General features: G+C 46.8%; 1 protein-coding gene across 4 annotated transcripts in view; it reads left to right on the plus strand.

Annotated features, from left to right (window-relative positions):
- Positions 1–22,275, plus strand: part of ABCA1 (ATP binding cassette subfamily A member 1) — a 96,056-nt gene that overhangs the window by 66,527 nt on the left and 7,254 nt on the right. For all 4 annotated transcript variants that reach the window (XM_075020984.1, XM_075020988.1, XM_075020987.1 and 1 more), the window contains 32 exons: positions 73–278; positions 371–547; positions 1,159–1,381; positions 1,736–1,957; positions 2,584–2,788; positions 3,339–3,452; positions 3,921–4,092; positions 4,647–4,778; positions 5,309–5,448; positions 6,458–6,595; positions 7,140–7,360; positions 7,829–7,901; positions 8,424–8,626; positions 9,641–9,689; positions 10,564–10,677; positions 11,018–11,166; positions 11,596–11,720; positions 12,093–12,191; positions 13,394–13,583; positions 13,739–13,833; positions 14,242–14,274; positions 14,848–14,953; positions 15,645–15,719; positions 16,143–16,312; positions 17,229–17,406; positions 17,959–18,074; positions 18,163–18,307; positions 20,091–20,214; positions 20,833–20,962; positions 21,096–21,216; positions 21,400–21,462; positions 21,924–22,030. In XM_075020984.1, the coding sequence (XP_074877085.1) occupies positions 73–278; positions 371–547; positions 1,159–1,381; positions 1,736–1,957; positions 2,584–2,788; positions 3,339–3,452; positions 3,921–4,092; positions 4,647–4,778; positions 5,309–5,448; positions 6,458–6,595; positions 7,140–7,360; positions 7,829–7,901; positions 8,424–8,626; positions 9,641–9,689; positions 10,564–10,677; positions 11,018–11,166; positions 11,596–11,720; positions 12,093–12,191; positions 13,394–13,583; positions 13,739–13,833; positions 14,242–14,274; positions 14,848–14,953; positions 15,645–15,719; positions 16,143–16,312; positions 17,229–17,406; positions 17,959–18,074; positions 18,163–18,307; positions 20,091–20,214; positions 20,833–20,962; positions 21,096–21,216; positions 21,400–21,462; positions 21,924–22,030 (4,415 nt within the window). The remainder of the gene's footprint in view (positions 1–72; positions 279–370; positions 548–1,158; positions 1,382–1,735; positions 1,958–2,583; positions 2,789–3,338; positions 3,453–3,920; positions 4,093–4,646; positions 4,779–5,308; positions 5,449–6,457; positions 6,596–7,139; positions 7,361–7,828; positions 7,902–8,423; positions 8,627–9,640; positions 9,690–10,563; positions 10,678–11,017; positions 11,167–11,595; positions 11,721–12,092; positions 12,192–13,393; positions 13,584–13,738; positions 13,834–14,241; positions 14,275–14,847; positions 14,954–15,644; positions 15,720–16,142; positions 16,313–17,228; positions 17,407–17,958; positions 18,075–18,162; positions 18,308–20,090; positions 20,215–20,832; positions 20,963–21,095; positions 21,217–21,399; positions 21,463–21,923; positions 22,031–22,275) is intronic.

A 22,275-nucleotide genomic window follows, 5' to 3' on the forward strand; every position in this document is an offset into this window, starting at 1 on the left:
CACCCAAACATAATCAAAGTACATTTGGTTTGGTAACATCCCATAAACACTTCCAAATCTGTTGCTGTCTAGTGTGTCAACTTGGACAAACTGGAGCCTGTGGCCACAGAAGTCCGTCTTATAAACAAGTCCTTGGAACTTCTGGATGAAAGGAGGTTTTGGGCTGGCATAGTCTTCACTGAAATAGCTCCTAACAGCATAGAGCTCCCTCAACATGTGAAATACAAGATACGTATGGACATTGATAATGTAGAAAGGACTAACAAGATCAAGGACGGGTGAGTCGTGACATCCTGCCTTATGAACAGTTTCTTACAGGGGATGCAGTGATGAGGATTTCTAACAGAAAGGTCTTATTCCTTTGGTGCAGGTACTGGGATCCTGGTCCCCGTGCTGACCCCTTTGAGGACATGCGCTATGTTTGGGGAGGCTTTGCCTATCTGCAGGATGTGGTGGAACAGGCCATCATCAGAGTGCAGACAGGCACGGAGAAGAAGACAGGAGTTTATGTGCAGCAGATGCCCTACCCGTGTTATGTGGATGACATGTATGTATGCAGGCTGCTTCAAAAGCTTCCAGGTTGATTGTGGCTTGGGAGGCATGGGCTTTTGTTACCCCTCAGGCAAGGTTTATGTCCCTACTATCAGTGGGGGAGCAATCTCCTTAGTGTTTATAATCCCTGGGATTAGGGCACCTGCATGGAGGATTTAGAATATGTAATGACTTGCAGAGTCCTTCCCAGGAGAGGGATTGTCTGTATGGGACTTTCACATACAGAGTGCGTTCCTGAGATGTGACCATATCCCCAAACCTGATACAGGCAAAAATAGCACTGGAAAAAAAGCAGAGACCTAGGCACAGGAGAGTGGAAAGAGGACAGTTGAGAGCAGTCCCCAGGAAAGGCAGATTTTTGTACCTGCTCTTCCACTGAATGACAGTTGTGACTCTAGCTCCTGCTCCAGGCTGGTGATGTGCTCTAAACCCATCAGCCTCACCTCATGGTGAGACACTGGTCCTGTCATGCGTGCTCTGCACATCGGCTGCTTTATGCAGTGAAGCCTTAGCTGTCACCATGCTCTGCTAGCCCTTGAGTGGTACCTGAAGTTGCAGTGATGTTTCTCACTCTGTTCTCCTGGCCCTTTTCCTTCCTTCTCTCAGATTTCTGCGTGTCATGAGCCGCTCCATGCCTCTCTTCATGACTCTAGCCTGGATCTACTCAGTGGCTGTGATAATTAAGGGCATTGTGTATGAGAAGGAAGCCCGGCTGAAGGAGACGATGAGGATTATGGGACTTGACAATGGGATCCTTTGGCTGAGCTGGTTCATTAGCAGCCTCATCCCTCTCCTGATGAGTGCAGGCCTGCTGGTACTGATCCTTAAGGTGAGTTGACTGGTTTGATCTGTGGCAGCAGAATCTAGAGTCTTGAGTCTGCTAAGCGGTAGTCTGCACTGGCACACTGGGGAAGAGTTAATGAGTCTGGGCTGATGAGCAACTTTTTGGGAGCAGGGTTTTGGAACAAAAGAGGGCTGAGTGGCTGAAAATAGCAGGAGAGGCTGTAGTAGATTCAGTGCTCTTGAAAAGGTGTGTCTGGTACTGCCCCACTTCTGGGAAGGCTGTTGGGCAAATTGCGGCAAGCCCAGCCTCCCCTGAGCAGCAGCTCTGCAGACCTGCTTGTACTAGACCCACCTTGGAGAGCTCTTTCAAAGCCTGATGCACCTGTTGTTCTCCTGCCAGATGGGGAATCTGCTGCCTTACAGCGACCCTAGTGTGGTGTTTGTTTTCCTCTCGATCTTCGGTGTTGTGACGATCCTCCAGTGCTTCCTCATCAGCACCGTGTTCTCCAGGGCCAACCTCGCAGCTGCCTGTGGGGGCATTGTCTATTTCACGCTGTACCTACCTTACGTGCTGTGTGTTGCCTGGCAGGACTACGTCAGCTTCTCACTCAAGATATTTGCGGTGAGTCTTGAGGAGATTGTCCTGGGCACTCGGTGTCAGCCAGTATGGCACTCAGCAGCTCTCTAGCTAGACACTGATAACAAAAGGGGGGAGGTGGCAATGGAACAATAATTTTCCAGTGTAAGAGGCTATCAGGGCTGGGCTTGGTAAAGAGGTTGACTGAACCTGCTAGGAGCTGCTGGGAGGGTTTTGTTGGCTTTGATAGTAGAAGTAATTCAGCCAGACTAAGCTGCCTTGATCTCTGTATGCTGTGATGCTGTGCCACCAAATATGCAGGCTGAAGGAACCAGCTGCCTTTCCTCTGTGCAGCACTTCTGACCTCTCTGGAGAAGGTGATGGTTAGTGATCTCTTCCTCACATAAAAGTCCAAAGAGCAAGGGAAAGAAAATAGGGAAACAAACAATTCTGGGTGGTGGTCCAGCAGAGACTTCAGGCCTTGCTTGCTTGCTGGAACCAAGACTGAGTCTTCCGCTCCCTCTCTGCAAATATGGGTCATGTTCCTTGGACCTTGGACTTTTCCTTTAGGGCTTCTTGACTATGCCCGTTAGCCTTGTGCTAGAGCTGAGCTGCCCAGTTGGAGAGTAGTTGTGAAAAACTGAATGCATGTTCATGCCTCCCATTTGCAGAGCCTGCTGTCTCCAGTAGCCTTTGGCTTTGGTTGTGAGTACTTTGCACTGTTTGAGGAGCAGGGAGTTGGTGTTCAGTGGGACAACTTCTTTGAGAGCCCGTTGGAAGAAGATGGCTTTAGCATCACCACATCTGCCGGCATGATGTTGTTCGATACCTTCCTATATGGGGTCATGACCTGGTACATTGAGTCTGTCTTCCCAGGTGAGGTCTGCTTCTGAGGGAGGATCATGTCTTCACACTTTTAAATAGATTCTTTCACCCTACTCATTTGCCAGGGGACAAGTTGGGCCCATTTTTAAGCAACGCTGTAGAAAGGTCATGGAGGAGAACCACAGACCAGCATGACAGTGAGGTTGTTGCTGCTAATAGCAGTGACTGTTGCCCAGCACAGAGGCTGTGCCCAATTGTGGTGATGGCTGAGCTAGTCCCAGAAGCTTTGGTGCTCTTCAGCTGTTCCCTTCTCTGAACTGCTAAGTCCACAGACCCTGCTGCAGGGGAGGAATTGAGAGTATCAGCACCACATGTGGCTGCTTAGCACCTTCCAGCACAGGGCTTTTAACCCTGAAGTGAAGTTTGGGGAAAGAGATGTCACTTACTCCCACAGTCTGGCAGTGTCTCCATCAAGAAAGATCTTTTAGTCCTGCCTAACCTAGAGGCTTATTGTGGGTGGAGTACTTCCCTTCTTGTGCTGAAAGCTAATATAAGAAAAGGAACAGATGCAGTCAGGCTCATGTAATGCTTTTGTCTTTAGGCCAGTATGGGATTCCCAGGCCCTGGTACTTTCCTTTCACAAAGTCTTACTGGTTTGGCGAGGAACCACAGGACAGGCAGCACCCTCATCCTGACCAGAAGGGGCCTTCAGAAGGTAAGTGCTGCACACAGAACCTTTCTTCAGTGAAGTGTTGTGGTCTACCTTTTTGAAAGGAGGGTCCAAGGACAGCAGGACTGGCATGGCTAAGATGAAATTGGTCATTGCTCTGTTATTGCAGTTTGGGTGTGCTGATCAGGTGGGTGTACCCAGATAAAGTACTTTGCCCACTTGAGTGCAGATGGGTCCTCCAGCCTCATGGAGTTGAAAATTCCTCCCATTTTTGCCGACCCTGGTGACACTGGAGATTTCCAACTCCCACATGAGCCCAGTAGAGAGAAAAGAGCTAAAAGACAGCTTCTCTTGAAGGTTTCTGCCCTGAAGAACAAATGTCGTCAGTTCTTCATATAGCTCATTTCTCCTTGGATCTCCACAGACTTGAGGGAATGTGGTGTTTGTTAGAACTCCCACACAGTTGCTGTTAAAACCTATCATATCTCTCTCTACTTTGCTGTTTTCTTCCAGTCTGCAAGGAGGAAGAACCTATGCATCTGAGCCTTGGTGTTTCCATCCAGAACCTGGTCAAGGTTTATCGTGATGGCAAGAAAGTTGCTGTAGATGGTCTCACACTGAACTTCTATGAAGGACAAATCACCTCCTTTCTGGGACATAATGGAGCAGGGAAAACCACTACTATGTAAGAACAAAATAATGCTTTAAGACAGTGTGGGAAGTGACTCTGAATACTGCATTTCCTATCAGTGAGGTAGAGGTAGCTGTACAGCTGCAGTGTGCAAGCTGGTACAGACTAGGGTGCTCCAGTGATCTCAGTAGAGCCCTGCTGACCTACTCTAGTTGTGCAGCTGCCTCAGAAGATGCACAGATACAGGGAACTGAAAGTGGAGGTAGTTCAGGTTGAGGTTGTGCCGAATGAATCTGCTGGCAGCATTTTTTAGTAATGCTATTTGTGATTCTGACTTACCAGTGTAAGGAAACGAGTTGGGACTGAAAGGATGGGAAGCTTTTAGAGGAAAAAATATTTCCTTCAAGCAGAGTCATTTGGGTGTGCTTTGATCGCTGTTAAAACCATTGGAGCTGATTATTTTTTTTTAATCCATTGGTGAGATGTTTCTCAGACTTCTTCCCTGATGTGGGAGTTCCCCAGGGCTTCCACCTATTCATCCATCCTGGCATGTGCAGTAGCCACTTCCTAGTGGTCAAACCTGCTTATCTGTTGTGTCTGTCCTTCAGGTCCATCTTGACTGGATTGTTCCCCCCAACCTCGGGTACCGCCTTCATCCTGGGCAAAGATATCCGCTCTGAGCTCAGCACCATCCGGCAGAACCTGGGTGTCTGTCCACAGCACAATGTGCTGTTTGACTTGTGAGTAGCATCTGTGAGATGCAGGGTTGGTGTTATCCAACAGACATTTGGGTTCTTTGGGAGACAGTAGTGAGCTTTCACCTAAGATGGTCCTATCTTTATCTGTGTGCATGGTGTGAGGCAGCAGGGTGGTGTGAGATCGGTGCAAAGACATTCTGTTTATTAGTGCGTTTGTGCATGCCTGTGAATTATCAGCAAGAGTCTACACTTTCATTTTCTGTGTCTCTTTAAAGAAATCTGCTCCATTAAACTTAACTAGGCCAAATGTTTCGCCAGTGCCTAGTGATTTGGGGTATTTAGGATACTCTGTCAAGTGCCCTTAAAGGAGGATTATTTACATTGGTGCTGAATAGCCACACACTGAAATCAGGCCCAAGCTGAGCACACCCAGTCTGTAGCTCCTTTCTGAAACCTCGGCCTTAAAAGATGTTTTCCCAAGCCAACAACCATGCCTGCTCTAATGCTAATGCAAGGGATGAATCCCAGCCTGGTGCTCTCAGCTGTGCCCTGAGCTTGCTTCTGTTCCCTAGGCTGACTGTGGAGGAGCACATCTGGTTCTACGCTCGGCTCAAAGGGCTGCCAGAAAAGAAGGTGAAAGAGGAGATGGAGCAGATGGCAACGGATGTTGGTTTGCCCCACAAACTGAAAGCTAGGACAAGCAAACTCTCTGGTAGGTTCAGCTGCTTTTACGTTTCTCAGCTACTTCCTCAGCCCCAGAAGAACTCTTGGGTTTCACAGAGGCTGCATCACAGACCTTGGTTGGATCCTCCCAATTAAATATAGACTACCACACAATTAAATACTCCAGGAAATCTGCTATTTATTAGGTACCTAATCAGCATATCTTAGTAAACTTAACAGTCTTACACTGTCTTATGCTATCTAATGGCCATAACAAATCACTCACTTTCTCTGAGTATTTTGTACTTTGTTCCATCGTGACATAGACCAGCTACATGTGATATGTGTTCTCCAAATGCTTACTAATATGCTTGGTTTTTATGGGTTTAGGTGAGAGCGGCTCATACCATAATCTCCAAGTCTCTTACTGTTTGTGAACCGTATGTACATTTCTTAAGCTGACTTGAGTATCCTTCCCCTTTGTTCAGGAGTGGCAGGATTCCTGTGTCAGTCTGTACCAGATAGTTGAGGGACCGAGTCTCCTTTGTCTCTGACTCAACTATCACAACATACTGTGCATTTGACCTTGGGAAGGGAGAGCAGATGGCCACAGGTTGGCTTTAGTATTAAAGAGTGTAATATAATTCCTTCCTGCTGCCTCTGGCACACTTCCACAGGAGGAATGTCTCTTGGGGACTTATTTCTGCAGCTCAAGCTCTGGAGGCCTGTGCTCCAGATACTGAAATATAGTTAGGGCTCCAAGCTGGTGACGTGCTACTGTCAATGTAGAGATTGTATGATTCACTTATGGAAGGGCTTGCAAAGTGAGCTTTCCTGCAGTAGGAGAGTTGGACTCCACTGAGAGAAGACCATCCAGATGAATTATCCCCTGTCCTGAAGGTGATGGGACCCTGAAGGCCTGAAACAGCAGTGCTTGGTCTTCTCAGTATGCAATTCTGCTTTCTCTTGGAGAGCTCATTATCCACTGTGCTGCAGCTATTGCTGTTCCCCTCATCTCTGTGTCAGCCTGAACACCTCTTTCTTCTTGTGCCTGTCAGGTGGCATGCAGAGGAAGCTCTCAGTTGCCTTAGCCTTTGTTGGTGGCTCCAAGGTTGTCATTCTGGATGAGCCCACAGCTGGGGTGGATCCTTATTCTCGCAGAGGGATATGGGAATTGCTCCTGAAGTATCGGCAAGGTATGTGGTCTTTTTCTCTACTCCTAATGAATGTATTGTGGAAAGCAAAAGAAAATCAATCTGATTTAGGATTTTCTCAAAATAGCAGTGTGTCTTTGCAAATCTGTTGTTGCCTGCACTGAGGAAGGAACAAAGAGCATGTAGGACAAGGATGTTCTGATCTTTCATCTGTCCTCCTTTCTCATCCTATTCATGTCAGAGGTCATGAACACAGTTCCTTACTGGGTTGTGAGGGCAGTTAAAGTCAGAAATTCACCCTTGGTGTGCAGCAGTGTCCTGTTCTGCTCTGTGCAACCAACCTTGCTGACATGAAATTAACCTGCCTTTGCTGAGCATGAGAAGGGCCTGCAGAGAGTGTGGAGAATAAATCCATGACAGCAGCTGCAAACCTTTTCCATACTGCTAGGCCTTGTTCAAAGGAGCTTGGACTTGTGGCATCAGCCTCCTGTCCAGCTTCATGGCAATATCCAGATGATTGTGGCTTTGACTTGGAAGCATGGGTATGGTTGACTTAACAGCAGTGTCTTCACTTGCTTTCTTCCAGGCCGCACTATCATTCTCTCCACGCACCACATGGATGAGGCAGACATCCTGGGGGACCGGATTGCCATCATTTCTCATGGCAAGCTCTGCTGTGTTGGCTCTTCTCTCTTCCTGAAGAACCAGCTGGGAACAGGCTATTATTTGACCCTGGTCAAGAAGGATGTGGATTCCTCTCTGAGCTCCTGCCGAAACAGCAGCAGCACAGTGTCCTATCTGAAAAAGGTACAGCTGACCCTTCCTGCTCATATTCATTCTTCCTTCGTGAAATCTTAGGCTTATGGGAAGCAGCAGCTAAGATTTTACATGGTAGAATGTCTCAGAGAAACCCCTCATTCTTTAAAAGAATTGTTACTTGCTTTTATAGGTACTGTGCCAGATCACGTCTAGTTAAACTGTTTCATGGGATGTACATCTCCATTATGGTTTCTTTCAATGCTGGTGGTCCAGAGCTGATTGGAGAGATACAGAATGGATGAAATGCACACTTTAGTAACACTCACTTCTGTAACTGTGACCTCTTGGTTGTATTTCAGCGCTTTGCAGTGCTATGTCACCATTACTTTCTGACTCCTCTGTGGAGTATCCTACATGTTGCAGCATCTGGTTGGAGTTACCTGGTGTGTAGCATCTGGTGGGCCCCTTTTTGGTTAAACAGAAGGAAACAATGGTTGTCTTCTCTTTTGTGACCAGGATGACAGTGTCTCCCAGAGCAGCTCTGACGCTGGCCTTGGCAGTGACCATGAAAGTGACACACTGACAATAGGTGAGGCTTGGAAAAGAATGTAAGATTCAGTCCCAGTACTTACCTTGCTCTATCTTTGACCTTGGACAACTGCCTAAACCTTGTGCCCTGTGTAGCTACAGTCTTGGGACAGTTATTAAATTCACAGAGATGGTGTTTTTAAATCCATAAATATTCGAACATTTTTCTTTAGTAAGCCATTTTGGGTTAATAACCAAAGATTGTATAGTTGCTAGGCTTTTTAGCAGTATGTAATGTTTACTGGTGAACTGTACATCAGTGACTTACAGGGCTGCCAGTAGCATGTAAAAGCTCTCCCAAATTCTGCAAATAAAAAGAGTAGCCAGGCTTGGGTCCAGACTTTTGTCCAAGCTTGTGTTAAGTGTAAAAAGAAACCAGACTTCCCATGGAAATGAGCTGCTTTCCAGACATGTCCCATTTTCCTCTCCTTTCCTTCCGGCAAGGTATTTAAGACTGAGCTGCTCTTTCTACATAACGGGCAGTAACAAGATGAACACCATCTTTTGCTTCTGGTTCTTCCAGATGTCTCTGCAATTTCAAATCTCATTACAAAACATGTTCCTGAGGCCAGGCTGGTGGAGGACATCGGCCATGAATTAACCTATGTCTTGCCATACAAGGCTGCTAAAGAGGGAGCTTTTGTGGAGCTGTTCCATGAAATTGATGACCGTCTCTCTGATCTTGGCATTTCCAGCTACGGCATCTCTGAAACCACCCTGGAGGAGGTGAGTAAGCTGAAGATTCTCGTTTGACTTAAACTAGGCAAAACAAATCATGGGAGAAATAAGAACGAGACAGAGTCTTCTCTCTTCCTGTAAACATATATTGTGGAACAGGCAGCTTTGTGTTCCTTTCCAAAATGGATTGTCTTCTGCCTTTAAGTGTGTGCTCATGGAGGCATGCATTAAAAACTGAAATGTAGTACAGGCAAGCATAGACAGGTCCTTTTTACTCAGTTGCACTTCACTGAGATGTCACGTGGAGGTTGGCCCCCAGTTGGCTTCTAATGACTGTGTAAACACCTTTGAGGTATTTTTAGGGATGCTTTGTGCTGCGTTTAACTGAAAACATACATTTCGGTACTGGAGACCATACTTTACAGAAACCACTTAGACGTATGCTCTTGTTAGGGATGTTTTTAGGGTTTGTTCCTTGTGGCTGTGTTCCAACTGACAAGTTTCCTTTTCTTTTATCACAGAATTGTCATGCACTTTATCCAGCTTATGTGAAATGTCTTTTTTAAACAATGACAAGAGAAACTGAAATGGTGGTGCTGTCACTTACTGAGGTTGCCCTCTAGGTTCTCCCACAGCTGTGAAGGCCTTGGCCGCACTCTGGAATTTGATCCCCCTCCCCAGTTTAGGAGAGTCTGTGGGACAAGTTCCACAAAGGTGCCTATTCAAGCGTGAACAGGAGTGTGAGGGCTGTCAGACTAGGAGGAAGATGGGATTCCCCAGATTTAGTAGCTAGGTCTTTGTCTGAGACATGGTAAAGGGCTTGTGTTTGAGATGCACTGAGAACTGATATTGGAAAGGGGGAACATCTGGTATGTGGTTACAGCCTGGCTCCTGGAAGCTGAAGAGAAGCTTCATGTCCCCGTCGCACGCGGGATGAACCCTGTATCCTCTACTCTTGTGCTGCATCTGTCAGTCTTGCGCTTTCTCTTGGCATCCTCTGAAGCAGTCCCCGCAATAGTGCTCCTCTTCTGATTTTCACTGACCCTTACCATTGCTTTTCAGATCTTCCTGAAAGTGGCTGATGATAGTGGTGTGGATGCAGAAACCTCAGGTGGGTGTAGTTGTCCCCTACAATGTTGAAGGGAGACTTCAGGGGGAGGTACACTTTTGTATGGTATTTGTGCTGTTTAAGCACAAGGCTGATCAAGCCTAGATATTTCAGGAGTAAAATCTTAGAACCCAGGGGAATAAAGGGTCTAGTGGGTATCTCAAATGAGGAGCATTCCTGGTCTCACCAGCCTTGGGCAGGTGGGTGACCTTTGTCTATGGCAGTATGTCCAGCTATACAGTGACACAGACTGAACTGGAACTCTGCTGTGCTAAAATTTTTAATGACCTAAAATAGCTGTTCTTAGTATACTTAATGCATGCTTTTATATACTGTTAACTTCTATTGACTCAGTAGTAGCACCTTTATTTTGTAATACTGGAGAGTTTCTAGTGTTTGAGTGTATTGTGAATTACTTTACTGAAGCTATTGTCTTCTCTGAGTAACAGGAAGAACTCTTGACAGGGTCAGACCATGGTAGGGACCAAATGACTTTGAGAGCAGCGCACTGCACTAGGTGCTTGTGCCAGGATTTCCTGATAAACTAGTGCTAGCAAATTGCGCTTGGAGTCATATATGTATTAAGTGAGAGTTTTCTTACAGTGAGAGCAACCTGCTGTTTCCATGGCTAAGTGGGGAAAAAAAACTGTCCAGTGCACTGGAAGAAGCTTCTAGGACAGCACACAAAAATGGCGCATAAAACATGTGACCCTTGCAGAGTGACAGTCTTGGTTTTACTTTTACCTGCACTGGAGTCACTCCAGATCAGCTCCTCAGTTTGCAAATGCATGACATGGAAAATGAAAATGATACCGCTTTGGTTTTTCTGGGGCTAATTGGAGATAAGTTCAGCTAATCATAACTGCATTATTTTCAGATGGGACATTGCCAGCCAGAAGGAACAGGCGCGTGTTTGGAGACAGACAGAGCTGCCTCCGTCCATTTACAGAAGATGATGCATTTGATCCTAACGATTCAGACATAGATCCAGGTATTGCTGGAGCTCAAGCCTGTTTTCTTCCTGTGGAGACTCTTTCATATTATAAATACTGCAAATCATAAGGCTGACACTGCCAAAGGAGTGGTGGTTTATTTGCCTTTAGCAATAGTGGGCAGTGTGGTATCCACTGCTCAATCCTCCTATCAAGGCTCTGAGAAAGAAGGCTGAAAATGCATTCATGTGAATTTCTGTTGCTATCTGTGCTCACAGTTCTCTTGGGTTTTTTGAGTGAGAGTAGCTGCTCCAGCTGTCACCCTGTGTCTCCAGCATAGAAGTGCCCAGAGAATATCTCATGAGCTTTTGAATGAGGGTCATTTCTTCTTGCTAACAGAATCCAGAGAGACAGACCTTCTCAGTGGCATGGATGGGAAAGGCTCCTACCAGATGAAGGGCTGGAAGCTCACCCAGCAGCAGTTCACGGCTCTGTTGTGGAAGAGGCTGCTTATTGCCAAGAGGAGCCGGAAGGGCTTCTTTGCTCAGGTGAGAGCACCCACCATGTGCAGGGTCCCTCAGCAGGGACAGCTCTGGACTGTGCATTGTATTTAGAGTTGAAGGTGGGCAGAAAATCTCAAGAGAATGCACATATCTGAGAAAAAAGGGGCCTGTGCAAGTGAAAGGAGTTATGTGATAACCAAGTGGTTACAATATTCTTGCCCAGGAAAGATGCAGCTGAGGTTCAAATCCAAATTTGGCCTTGAAAGCAGCATTTGCAGGCTGAATCCTATGCATCCCAAGTGAGTGCCAGGATGGGTCTTGTATTGGTATCTAGCAATGCCTTGGTGTAAATAGCAAAGACCTTCCTGGGAAACTTTGAAAACATTTTGATCCATTAAGTGACTCGCAGGTAGCTCCTGATGCCTCTGGGAAAATTTGTTTTAAAATGGGCTTGCTCTTTCCTTGCAATTTCAGATTGTGCTGCCAGCTGTCTTTGTGTGTATTGCTCTCATGTTCAGCCTGATTGTTCCTCCCTTTGGGAAGTATCCTAGCCTGGAATTACAGCCCTGGATGTATGATGAGCAGTACACTTTTATTAGGTATGTTTCTTGTGGCCTAGAAATGGTGCTAAATCCTACAATACTGTTCCCTGCAAACCTGAGTTGCTAAGCTCCTTACCAGGTTGTTTAAATTTGTTTTCTGTGCTAAGCTCAGAAGCACATATTGATAGAGTCCTGGTTATTTTCTTTTTGGGCTTTTAAATGCCAGCTCTTAATTACTGGCAAGGCCACTGTGCACAAAGACCAGGGTGTGTGTGTGTGCTCCTAGGCCAAGCATTCTTCAAAGAGAAATCTCCACCCATATCCTTTTCCTGAGCTCTTTCACTGTACTCTGAGCCTTGCTCTGCTGCTGCTTTTGCTGTATGCCCATTATCCCACTGACCTGATAGTGTTCCTCTGCTGTACCCATAGCAATGATGCTCCAGAAGATGCAGGCACTCAGAGGCTTTTGGACGCCCTTCTCAATAAGCCTGGCTTTGGGACACGCTGTATGCAGGGACACTCCATCCCGTAAGTAGGACTCTGGATTGGGAAGAGGAAGCCCTGGCTTCTGGTCACCCAGTAGATATAGCTGGCTTTAGAGAATGATAGTCATGCATGGCCAGAGCAGGATTCAAGCCAAAAAATTGGCAATTACATTCAGTTTTTCTGCTCGGGACCTTTTAGAAAGTTACCAGCCCTCAGCTGGTGAGAGAGTGAGCTGTGAGTGCAAGTCCTTACTGACAGAGGTGGAAAGGAGATAGTAGTCTCTACCTCAAATTACTCTTTCGTCCTGAACATGGAAAAGGACCTAGTCACGTTGCTGTATGTTGTTGACTCTAGCTATTCCCATTCCACAATCCTCTGTTTCTAGCTGCACTAGGAAACTAGGTTAGCACCTCCACAAGCACCAGCAGAAAGAGTGGAGAGCCAGGCAGCATTGGTGGTATTTCCCAGCTCTGCCACTGACTTGCTGCATAGCCTTGGGCAAATCATTGAAGATCCAGGCTGTGGGTGGAGAAGGGGTATACAGAGTCTGGGATGGTGTGTCTCTAGCCTGGAAGAACTGCAGCTCATGTTCACAGGATGATGGGGAGGGGGGCAAGGGGTCCTATGTGCTGGCCAGTGGTGGAAAGTAAGCTGTGTCCTGCAGAACAGACACGGGAGCTGGGTTACTCCACCCGTGGGGCATGGGGAGGATGCTGCCCACTGGTGCTGCCCTGGGGAAAAGCAGTATCCTGGTGCCCCAAAGGCAGAAATGTCATGCAAGAAATGACTGTCTGCTATGATCTTAGAATTGTAGAATATCTTGAGTTGGAAGAGACCTGTAAGGATCATCAAGTCCAACTCCCAGCTCCTTGCAGGACTACTTAAAATTAAACCATACAACTAAAAAAGAGCATTGTCCAGATATTCCTTGAACTCTGGATGCTGTGCATGCTGGGACTGACTGAAGTAAAGCACTCGCATACTTCAGAGTGAATGACAAGAGGGAAGTGTCTGGCACTACTCGGTGTTGGTCCACCTCAGTCTTCTTTGGCACTGGGATCTGGTAGAAAGTGCAGAGCCTGGTCTGATGCTCTGAACTGTTTGTCTCAGTGAGGTTAGGCTCCTTTGAAAAAACAGCATGCCTCTTCTGGGGACTCTGGTGTCTGTTACTTAAATGGCTTGTAAGCAAAGGTCATCACAGTTGTTTTAAAAACAGCATTTGCCTTGCCTCTTTCCTGACACAGAGACACTCCTTGCACCATGGGGCAGAGGGAATGGACCACTGCTTCAGTCCCAGACTCAGTCATGAACATCTTCTTGAAAGGCAACTGGAGCATGGAGAATCCTTCCCCATCTTGCGAGTGCAGCAATGAGAAGATCAAGAAGATGCTGCCAGTGTGCCCTGCTGGTGCAGGCGGGCTGCCACCCCCACAGGTAGGAGGGGGCTCAGTGGTACTGTGATGAGGGATGCTCCTGGAGAGTAGAGCAGCTGGCTGTGATTCTTGTGTACAGCACTGCACACAGTTTGTTTGACTCAGCATCTGCATTTTCTGATGGGTGTTTATCTGTGTTTTCCCCGGTGACACCAGCGTGAGCAAGACACTGCCGACATTCTCCAGAATCTGACAGGCCGCAATATATCGGACTACCTAGTGAAGACCTACGCACAGATCATTGGGAAAAGGTAGTTGTTGAACACACCCTTTCCCTTCCCTCCCCACCAAATGCTGCTGGCTGTATGGGGGATGCTGCACAGATTAGGCAAATATGCCTGGGCAACCCAAACTCTTCAGCAGTGGGCCAGACCCACTCAGCTCCTCAGACCATCCTGATCCACAGCTCAAGTGGTGTTTCCACTTTATTAGCGATGCTGTGGCAGCTCTGAGGCGGGTGTCCTGAGCGTTATAGGCAGAGTACAGGGAAAGTCTGGGCACCAACCCTAGGGATTGCACCAAAGAGGAGTGGTGGGACATATGCCAGATGTGAGAGACTATTGCACTCTTTTCCCTGGCCATGTGCCTGCAGCAGTGGTAGGTCTGTCTTTCCTCTTCTTCCATGTGTCATATATCAGCTTCCTTTTCTGTCTCTGCAGCTTAAAGAATAAGATCTGGGTGAATGAGTTCAGGTAAGTTACTCCCTTTTCTCTAGCTTGTATGTGTCCACTGACACTTGAGCACTGTATTAAGCAGTACAGACCCATCCTGCTTTGCAGTTTGTTTTATATGACTCTTAATTGCTAAATTGAGGGAGCATGTTTAAGGATATACTGGGACAACCCCAGAGCACATCACTGGAAAGCATCCTTGCCTTCTGCGGAGAGCAGTATTGACTTGAAAAGATTTGCAGGTCCAGCCTACTGATACTTCATCCTGGGAGGTGCTATTCTTCTAAGCAAGGGAAGCAGGGAAATATCCTGCTTTGCCTGCACTTGCAGCAGGGGATAGCTGCATTCCTTACATGGAACAGCTTACTGAGCAGTCATAAGATGGATATTTAACCCCAGAAACAAGGGGTAGGAAACATCATGGCTAAGTAGCTGTGTAGGAAGATCAAAGTCATCCCTTCATGTAAGAGTGGAGGCATTTGCCTTGGATATAGTGCAGGAAGAGGAGACATCTGGAGAGGGAGGAGGAGTGGCATTGTCTGGAGGTCACTGAGTAGTCAGGTCTTAGCATCAACTTTCTGTCTGAATTTTCAGGTATGGTGGCTTTTCCTTGGGAGCCAGCAGTTCCCTCATGCTTCCTCCAAGCCATGAAGTCACTGATGCCATTAAACAGGTGAAGAAAATCTTGGAGCTAGCACAGGTGAGCAGCTGTCCCCCATAAACCCAGGATGCACTAATGTCAGAGTCCTGTTACTTGGGAGATGACTTGGAAGCGATAAAATGAGGAGCATGTGTATGTTAGCTGTGTCCAGTAGCTTATCCCCATTGCCTGAGCTGAGGTCTCCCAGGCTGGTGTCTGGGAGCAGCAGAAGGCTTGGGGACATGCTCAGCTGAGGCTTACGCAGCCCACATTGCTGATGTGGGTTCTGCTCAGCACCAGTTGCAAGCTAGACACCTCTGAGTGTTCTGTGGCAGGACAGGGTGGGCTGTCCCAGAGAATTAACAAGTGGTTGCCATCTCCTTCAAAACTTCAGCTGAGCCCTCCTGTGGTGAGTCTGGCTTGGCTCAGAAGATAATTTGGGCCACTGCTTTCTTCTGAGACTGCCTGTGGGCTGCAATGTCTCCGAAGGTTCCCTGCAGCCCTGGTTAATAGTTACTGCTAGGAAGAAAGCCTAAGGCTGACCTCTCTTACCAGTGGGACTGCAGAAAGGAAAGCAGGGAGGAAAACTGCAGTTTCTCAGCTTTCTTGCCACCTCTGGCTTGGTGGGTACAGGCTGCAGAATGGAAAGAAAACTCAGAGCTGTGAAAAACATACTGTGACCCCTGCTAGACTCCAAGACATGAATAAGGTACTCTCAGAGGGGAAGTAACTATTTCTTTGCTGTTTGCAGGGGAGTTCTGGAGATCGGTTTCTCAACAGCTTGTCAAGTTTTATGAAAGGCCTGGATACAAAGAACAATGTGAAGGTAAATCAGCCAGTCCTCACTGCTGTGCCTGCTATTTGAAGCTCTGGTAACCTGGAGTTATTTTTAATTAGCAAAGTCCCAGCAGTTTGCCTTGGACAACTGTGCAGACCAGAGCTCTCTGTATTTGCTAATGGAGCAAATGCAGCTTGTATTCTTGTATGGGTTTCTCCAAAATCTGTTTCTCCCTTGGGATTCTAGGTCTAAGGCCCAGAAGGGGTTCAGTGCTGGATCAGTGCTAGCTTCTAGCAGCCTCTTGTGGTTATTGATCAAAGTGTATGTTCTGTCCCTGAGCAAACTAGCTGGAAAGGTGTAGAAAGAAAGTACATGCCCTCAATAGAGGAAGGGATGTTCTGCAGGGCTCGGGAGGCTGTTGGGTAGCTGATGTTCCTGGTGCCTTTCTGATACTGATGTGGTGTCTTGCAGGTGTGGTTCAATAACAAGGGCTGGCATGCAATTGCCTCCTTCTTGAATGTGATCAACAATGCCATCCTTCGGGCCAACCTGCAGCAAGACAAAAACCCTAGTGCTTATGGGATCACTGCCTTCAATCACCCACTCAACCTCACCAAGCAACAGCTCTCTGAAGTGGCCCTGTAAGTCCAGATATGAACATGGATGGGTTTGGACTCGTCAGCTGCTGATTGCTAGGAACAGGCAACATGGGAGATTTTAACCTCACTGGCAGATACTCAGTGGCCTGTGGCATTTAGGCTCTAATATGCTGGCCTTATTTTCTGTGGTCTGGGCAGGTGGCCGTGTGCTGTTGAGCACTTGCTGTTGAACAGCACTGCCATGCAAGCTTTCTCTGTCTCTGAGTCCCTAGAAGCTGCAGTTTCTAAGAACCAATGTAATCTTCAGACCTTCTGCCACTTGGGAAATTCCTTTCAACCATATCCAGAAAGGTGGCTTGCCATGAATATGGTCATTCTTTTGTCCCAGGGTGCCACCATTTGACTAGGAACCATTGATAGATCCTGTTCAATTTTGCCCACTGTCTCAACCTGGGGGGCATACAGTAATGCACAGGGCTTACTGCACTGGAGCATTGACTAGTCCACTACCACCACAATCAGAGTCAGGACTCAAAAGCTCTCTGCAGATACATCCTTCAAATCTTAGAGCAGTGGCAGATGGCAGTCAGATACCTCTGAACTTTAAAACAATGCAAAAAATAAGACAAACCCCCAACAACCCCAAGAAATGCATGAAGTGGGAAACTGTCAGTGGTAAGGAAAGCAGAAAGCAGTGTATTGTACTGAAGTTACTAACCAATCTCCAGGTTGTGGTGCTGTCCTTGAGAGGCCAACAGGCTCTGTATGTTCCTTTGTTACATGGCTTAGAAAAATTGTGCAATTAAGACAGCCTGATGTGGTAATCTTTTACCCTGCAAAACAAGGACAGCAGAAGGAGAAATGGTTTCTGCACTGCCCTGCATGAGCTGTCTCATTTCATCTCAAAGGAGCCAGCACCAGCATACAAACACTTTGCTTTCTTCTATTTTTTGTCCAGGATGACCACCTCTGTGGATGTCCTAGTCTCCATCTGTGTGATCTTTGCCATGTCCTTTGTTCCTGCCAGCTTTGTGGTCTTCCTTATCCAGGAACGTGTCAGCAAGGCCAAACACTTGCAGTTCATCAGTGGTGTGAAGCCTGTCATCTACTGGCTGGCCAACTTTGTCTGGGATATGGTAAGGGCTTTGTGACTGTGCTAAACTGTTGTCCATTCTGTGTTTGCAGTGTGTCTGTTGCACTGAAGTGCAAAGTGCAGTTGGGGCCAGTGGGCACCACATTAATTCAGTGAATAACTACTGTGCCTGTGACTTTTGTGTTTACTGTCTTGGTGCAGTGGTTCACCTAAGTGGGACAAGGAACACTGAACAGAGGATGGGAGGGCAGCCATAAGCTCAGTCATCAGCATTTGTTATGTCACTCTTAAATACCTGCCCCAAAATGTTTACTTGTAGCCCCTTGTTCTGCTCTGTTCAAAGCAGGTTTTTTCAACCTGTGGTGTCCAGAACCTCTGAGAGTCTATTGACTACTTCCAGAGGAACCAAGAAATGTAAATTAATGTGTACTACATTGTAGTTCACACATGTGACACTCCTAGGAGTCTCCCATTGGGAATAGCTTTGGGAACACTGAAGAATGTTGAAAACTGTTGGTTCAGAGCAGAAAGACACCTTTCTTTTTTTTTTTTGTCATTTGGAAACAAATCTAAAGCTGTATTTTTCACCTTTCAGTGCAACTACATCGTTCCAGCCACGCTAGTCATCATTATCTTCATCTGCTTCCAGCAGAAGTCCTATGTATCCTCCTCCAACTTGCCTGTGCTGGCTCTCCTTCTGTTTCTCTATGGGTAAGGGCTTTCTCATCAGTAGGATGACTGGGAAGGCTCTTAGACTTGGAAGGTGCTTACCTGATGTTGCTGCCTTTCCTCTTGCCAGGTGGTCCATCACTCCTCTCATGTATCCAGCCTCCTTCGTGTTCAAAATCCCCAGCACAGCGTATGTTGTGCTGACCAGTGTGAACCTCTTCATTGGCATCAATGGTAGTGTGGCCACCTTTGTCCTGGAGCTCTTCACCAACAACGTATGTTTCCCCAGAAGCTCCTCACTGTTGTGCTGCTATGATCTAGTTCTGTGTTGGTGCCATGTTGTCTTTAGCAGCCAGTTCTCCAGAAAGGCTAGCCCCTAGCCTGTACCCATTAGCTACTGCAGCGGCTTAAATACAGGTTCTGATGGAAATGGGTTAAAGCACACTTCAGCAATGTTCACAGAATAGTTAAGGTGGGAAGGGACCTCCTGAGATTGTCTAGTTCAACCTCTGAGCAGGGTCAGCTAGAGCAGGTTGCTCAGGGCCATCAGGTTTTGAACATTTCCAGAGATGGAGACTCCACAGTCTCTCTGGACAACCTCTTCTGCTTCTCAATCACCCTTAGGGGGAAAAAAAGATTATTTTCTTATGTTCAAATGGAATTTCCTGTTTGTTCTTTATAAGAGGCAGTTTCTGTCTACTATTTCAAGCCATTTTCAAGCTGTCTGCCATTTCAAACACTTAAGCATTAGTTGTCCTCAGTTTTGCCTCGTGTGGTAGATATCTCTCTAACTGTATTGGGAACTTACACACTTCACTTCAGATTTTCCAAAGCCTGTATGCAACACAAGATGTCTTAGCAGGCCCATTGGACCAGCGTTGTTGTGAGGTGTTTCTTGTGGGAGAAGGTTGAGGAGACCCTCTGGAGGAGTTACCTGTTGATTGTACCACTACCTGTGGGCATAAGGAGGCAGTACTTGGTGATGGTCCCTTTTGTTACAAGGCCTGTTGTAGCTCAGTGTCGTGGTTTAACCCCAGCCAGCAACTAAGCACCACGCAGCCGCTCACTCACTCCCCCCCCCTCCAGTGGGATGGGGGAGAAAATCAGGAAAAGAAGTAAAACTCCTGGGTTGAGATAAGAATGGTTTAATAGAACAGAAAAGAAGAAACTAATAATGATAATGATAACACTAATAAAATGACAGCAGTAGTAATAAAAGGATTGGAATGTACAAATGATGCACGGGGCAATTGCTCACCACCTGCCGACCGACACCCAGCCAGTCCCCAAGCGGCGAATCCCTGCCCCCCCACCCCTTCCCAGTTCCTGAACTAGATGGGACATCACATGGTATGGAATACACCGTTGGCCAGTTTGGGTCAGGTGCCCTGGCTGGGCATGAGAAGCTGAAAAATCCCCGACCATAGTCTAAACACTACTGAGCAACAACTGAAAACATCAGTGTTATCAACATTCTTCACATACTGAACTCAAAACATAGCACTGCACCAGCTACTAGGAAGACAGTTAACTCCATCCCGGCTGAAACCAGGACACTCAGTAAAAACATGTACATGCTTGAACATAAGTGCCTGGCAGAACAGGAACTTCTCCTCAGGCTGCTGTCAGTTCAACCTGTGGGCTAAGCCAACTGGAAGACAACAAAGGAAAAGGATTAGAGCCTCCAGTATGGGATAGGGAGGGGCCACCCACAGCCACTGAGGTAACCAGTCTATGCAAGCACAGCTTTCCTGTCTCCTCAACCTGTAGCCTTTTTGCATGTTATCATTTGCAGATACTGCCTTTTAGACTGTGTTTGGAAGAATCTCTCCTTCAGTGCAGTTTGCTTGTATTAATAACATCTTGAGCAATGCAACAACGCTGACTGTCCAGAGGAGCCATGGCACTGGCTCTTGAGAGAGTATTTTTAATCCTTGAATTTTTGTGGAGTTGCAGTGTTGAGGGATGGAGGGGTCAATCACAACATGTGTCACACTTGGCAGATGGTGGCTGCTTTCTGCTCAGATGGCTCACTGGGACTTGATTTTGTCTTAACAGAAGCTGAACAACATCAATGACATCCTGAAGTCTGTCTTCCTCATCTTCCCCCACTTCTGCCTAGGGCGCGGACTCATTGACATGGTGAAAAACCAGGCCATGGCTGATGCATTAGAGAGGTTTGGTAAGTGAAATTGTGTGTCACAGGGACAGTGGCCTGAACTGAACAGGGGAAGTTCAAGTCTGCTCCGGTTGAGCACCCTTTGTTCCTCTGACTTTTCAGGAGCTGAAAGTGCACAGTTTTGAGCATGGATCTGATCAAAGCTGGCAGGTCTACACAGCTGTCCTCTTTAGATTGTTACAAGGACTGAAGAGGGCCTGGTAAATGGATCCCCAGAATTTTGAGTTATTAGGGGGATTAAACAAAGATGTATAAAGCCAGCTGTATGGAGAGGATCATTAGGCTAAGTGTAAGGAATGGATGAGCTTCTGGAAAGCTGGGTATTTTTTTTCTGGGATGCAGATGCCAAGCCTGAGTCACAGTCTTTTTGTGCTTCACTAACCTTTCGGGAAGGTGGATCAGCTCTTCTTTGGCAGACTAAATTCTCTGGGCCCAAATCCCAACTTTGCTATAGTAAGAAATGTGCATGCAGCCACAACTGGCCCCTTGTGTGGTCCTATCCCTTCCCTCCTCCCGCTGGTGGCTCTCCAGTTGTCCTGGAGCCCAACTTGGTGAGCTTGACAGGAAGAAGTGTTAGCCTGCTCTGGAAAGGTGACTGTGCTCTTCATCTCGTTTTGGCAGGAGAAAATCGTTTTGTGTCCCCTCTGTCGTGGGAGCTGGTAGGAAGGAACCTCTTTGCCATGGCGGTAGAGGGTGTTGTCTTCTTCCTTATCACAGTGCTCATCCAGTATAGGTTCTTCATCAAACCCAGGTAGGTTGTCTGCTCCACTTCACCCCTGCAGGCAGGTGAAGTTTTCATTGTTATCCCCCATGAAGTGTGGAGAATATTAACTATGGAGGCCCTGTCATCTTCTGCTAAGGCTTTATCATGTTGCTCTCTCCAGGCCTGTCTATGCCAAGCTGCCTCCTGTGAATGATGAAGATGAGGATGTAACAAGAGAGAGACAGAGGATAATTAATGGAGGAGGACAGAGTGACATCTTGGAAATCAAGGAGCTAACCAAGGTGACAGAAAAGTTCTGCAATCCTAAGACTTGCTGGCACAATACCATGCAGTTCACCAGAAGCCTCATTCAGAGGAATTTAGTGAGGTCAAAACCAGAGCATGGTTGGAGTTTTGAATATTTATGGTTCTAATTATAGTTCTCTTTGACATTGTCCTTCTCATTCTTTTCCTTCTGTTTTCAGATTTACAGAATGAAGCGAAAGCCAGCAGTTGATAGGATCTGTGTTGGAATCCCCCCTGGAGAGGTAAGCTTATCTGTCAAATTCATTGCTTTGCTGCTATTACAGTATTTAAGAACAACAGACAACAAAGGGTAGGGTAAGATCAGAAACAGATGATGTTCAAATTACATCAAAGGAATTGCCTGGAAGTTGAAGCAGTTTCTGATTCTGTGTCTTTTGAAGAAGATACTGAGGTCTCAGTGTCTGAGGCCAGAGGCCAAACTCTGGTACCCCCCCGAGGTTTGGCACAGATATGCTGTGGTAGCGCTGCAGCAAGATGACACCAGAGTTTGTTCAATTTCCCAGCCTAAAGCTTTACACTTAAAATGAAGGTCCAGAATTTTTATCCTGAAAATGCAGCGAAGACTGCCTCCAGCTGTCCTAAGGGTCAAGTTTGTTCCTTCCCATCTTGTCAGTGCTGAAAATAATGCAGCTGAATCGTGTTCTCAAACACACTGTGCTCATCTGCTCTTTTGTATCCCCAGTGCTTTGGACTCCTGGGAGTAAATGGTGCTGGCAAGTCATCCACTTTTAAGATGCTAACTGGTGATACAGATGTGACAGGAGGAGAAGCTTTCCTCAAAGGAAACAGGTGAAAGACCATGCATCTTTCCTCTGCTTTATGTCAAAGCAGGTCCTTTGCTGCTTTCTCCTCCAGCTTTCACAGCCTTTGTTCCACTTCCAGCAAGTCTAAACTCTGCCCCACTTTTCCCTTTTTCAACTCCTGGCATCCCTTTCAGCCCTTTGCCAAGTCTGGTAAAGTGCTTCAGCGGCTTAGGAAAATTGATGTTGTCTGGTAGTCACTTCTGAATACCTGCCTTCTCATGTTTAAATGTC

This window comes from Buteo buteo, chromosome Z (genome assembly GCF_964188355.1).
Source record: "Buteo buteo chromosome Z, bButBut1.hap1.1, whole genome shotgun sequence".
Taxonomy (NCBI): Eukaryota; Metazoa; Chordata; class Aves; order Accipitriformes; family Accipitridae; genus Buteo; species Buteo buteo.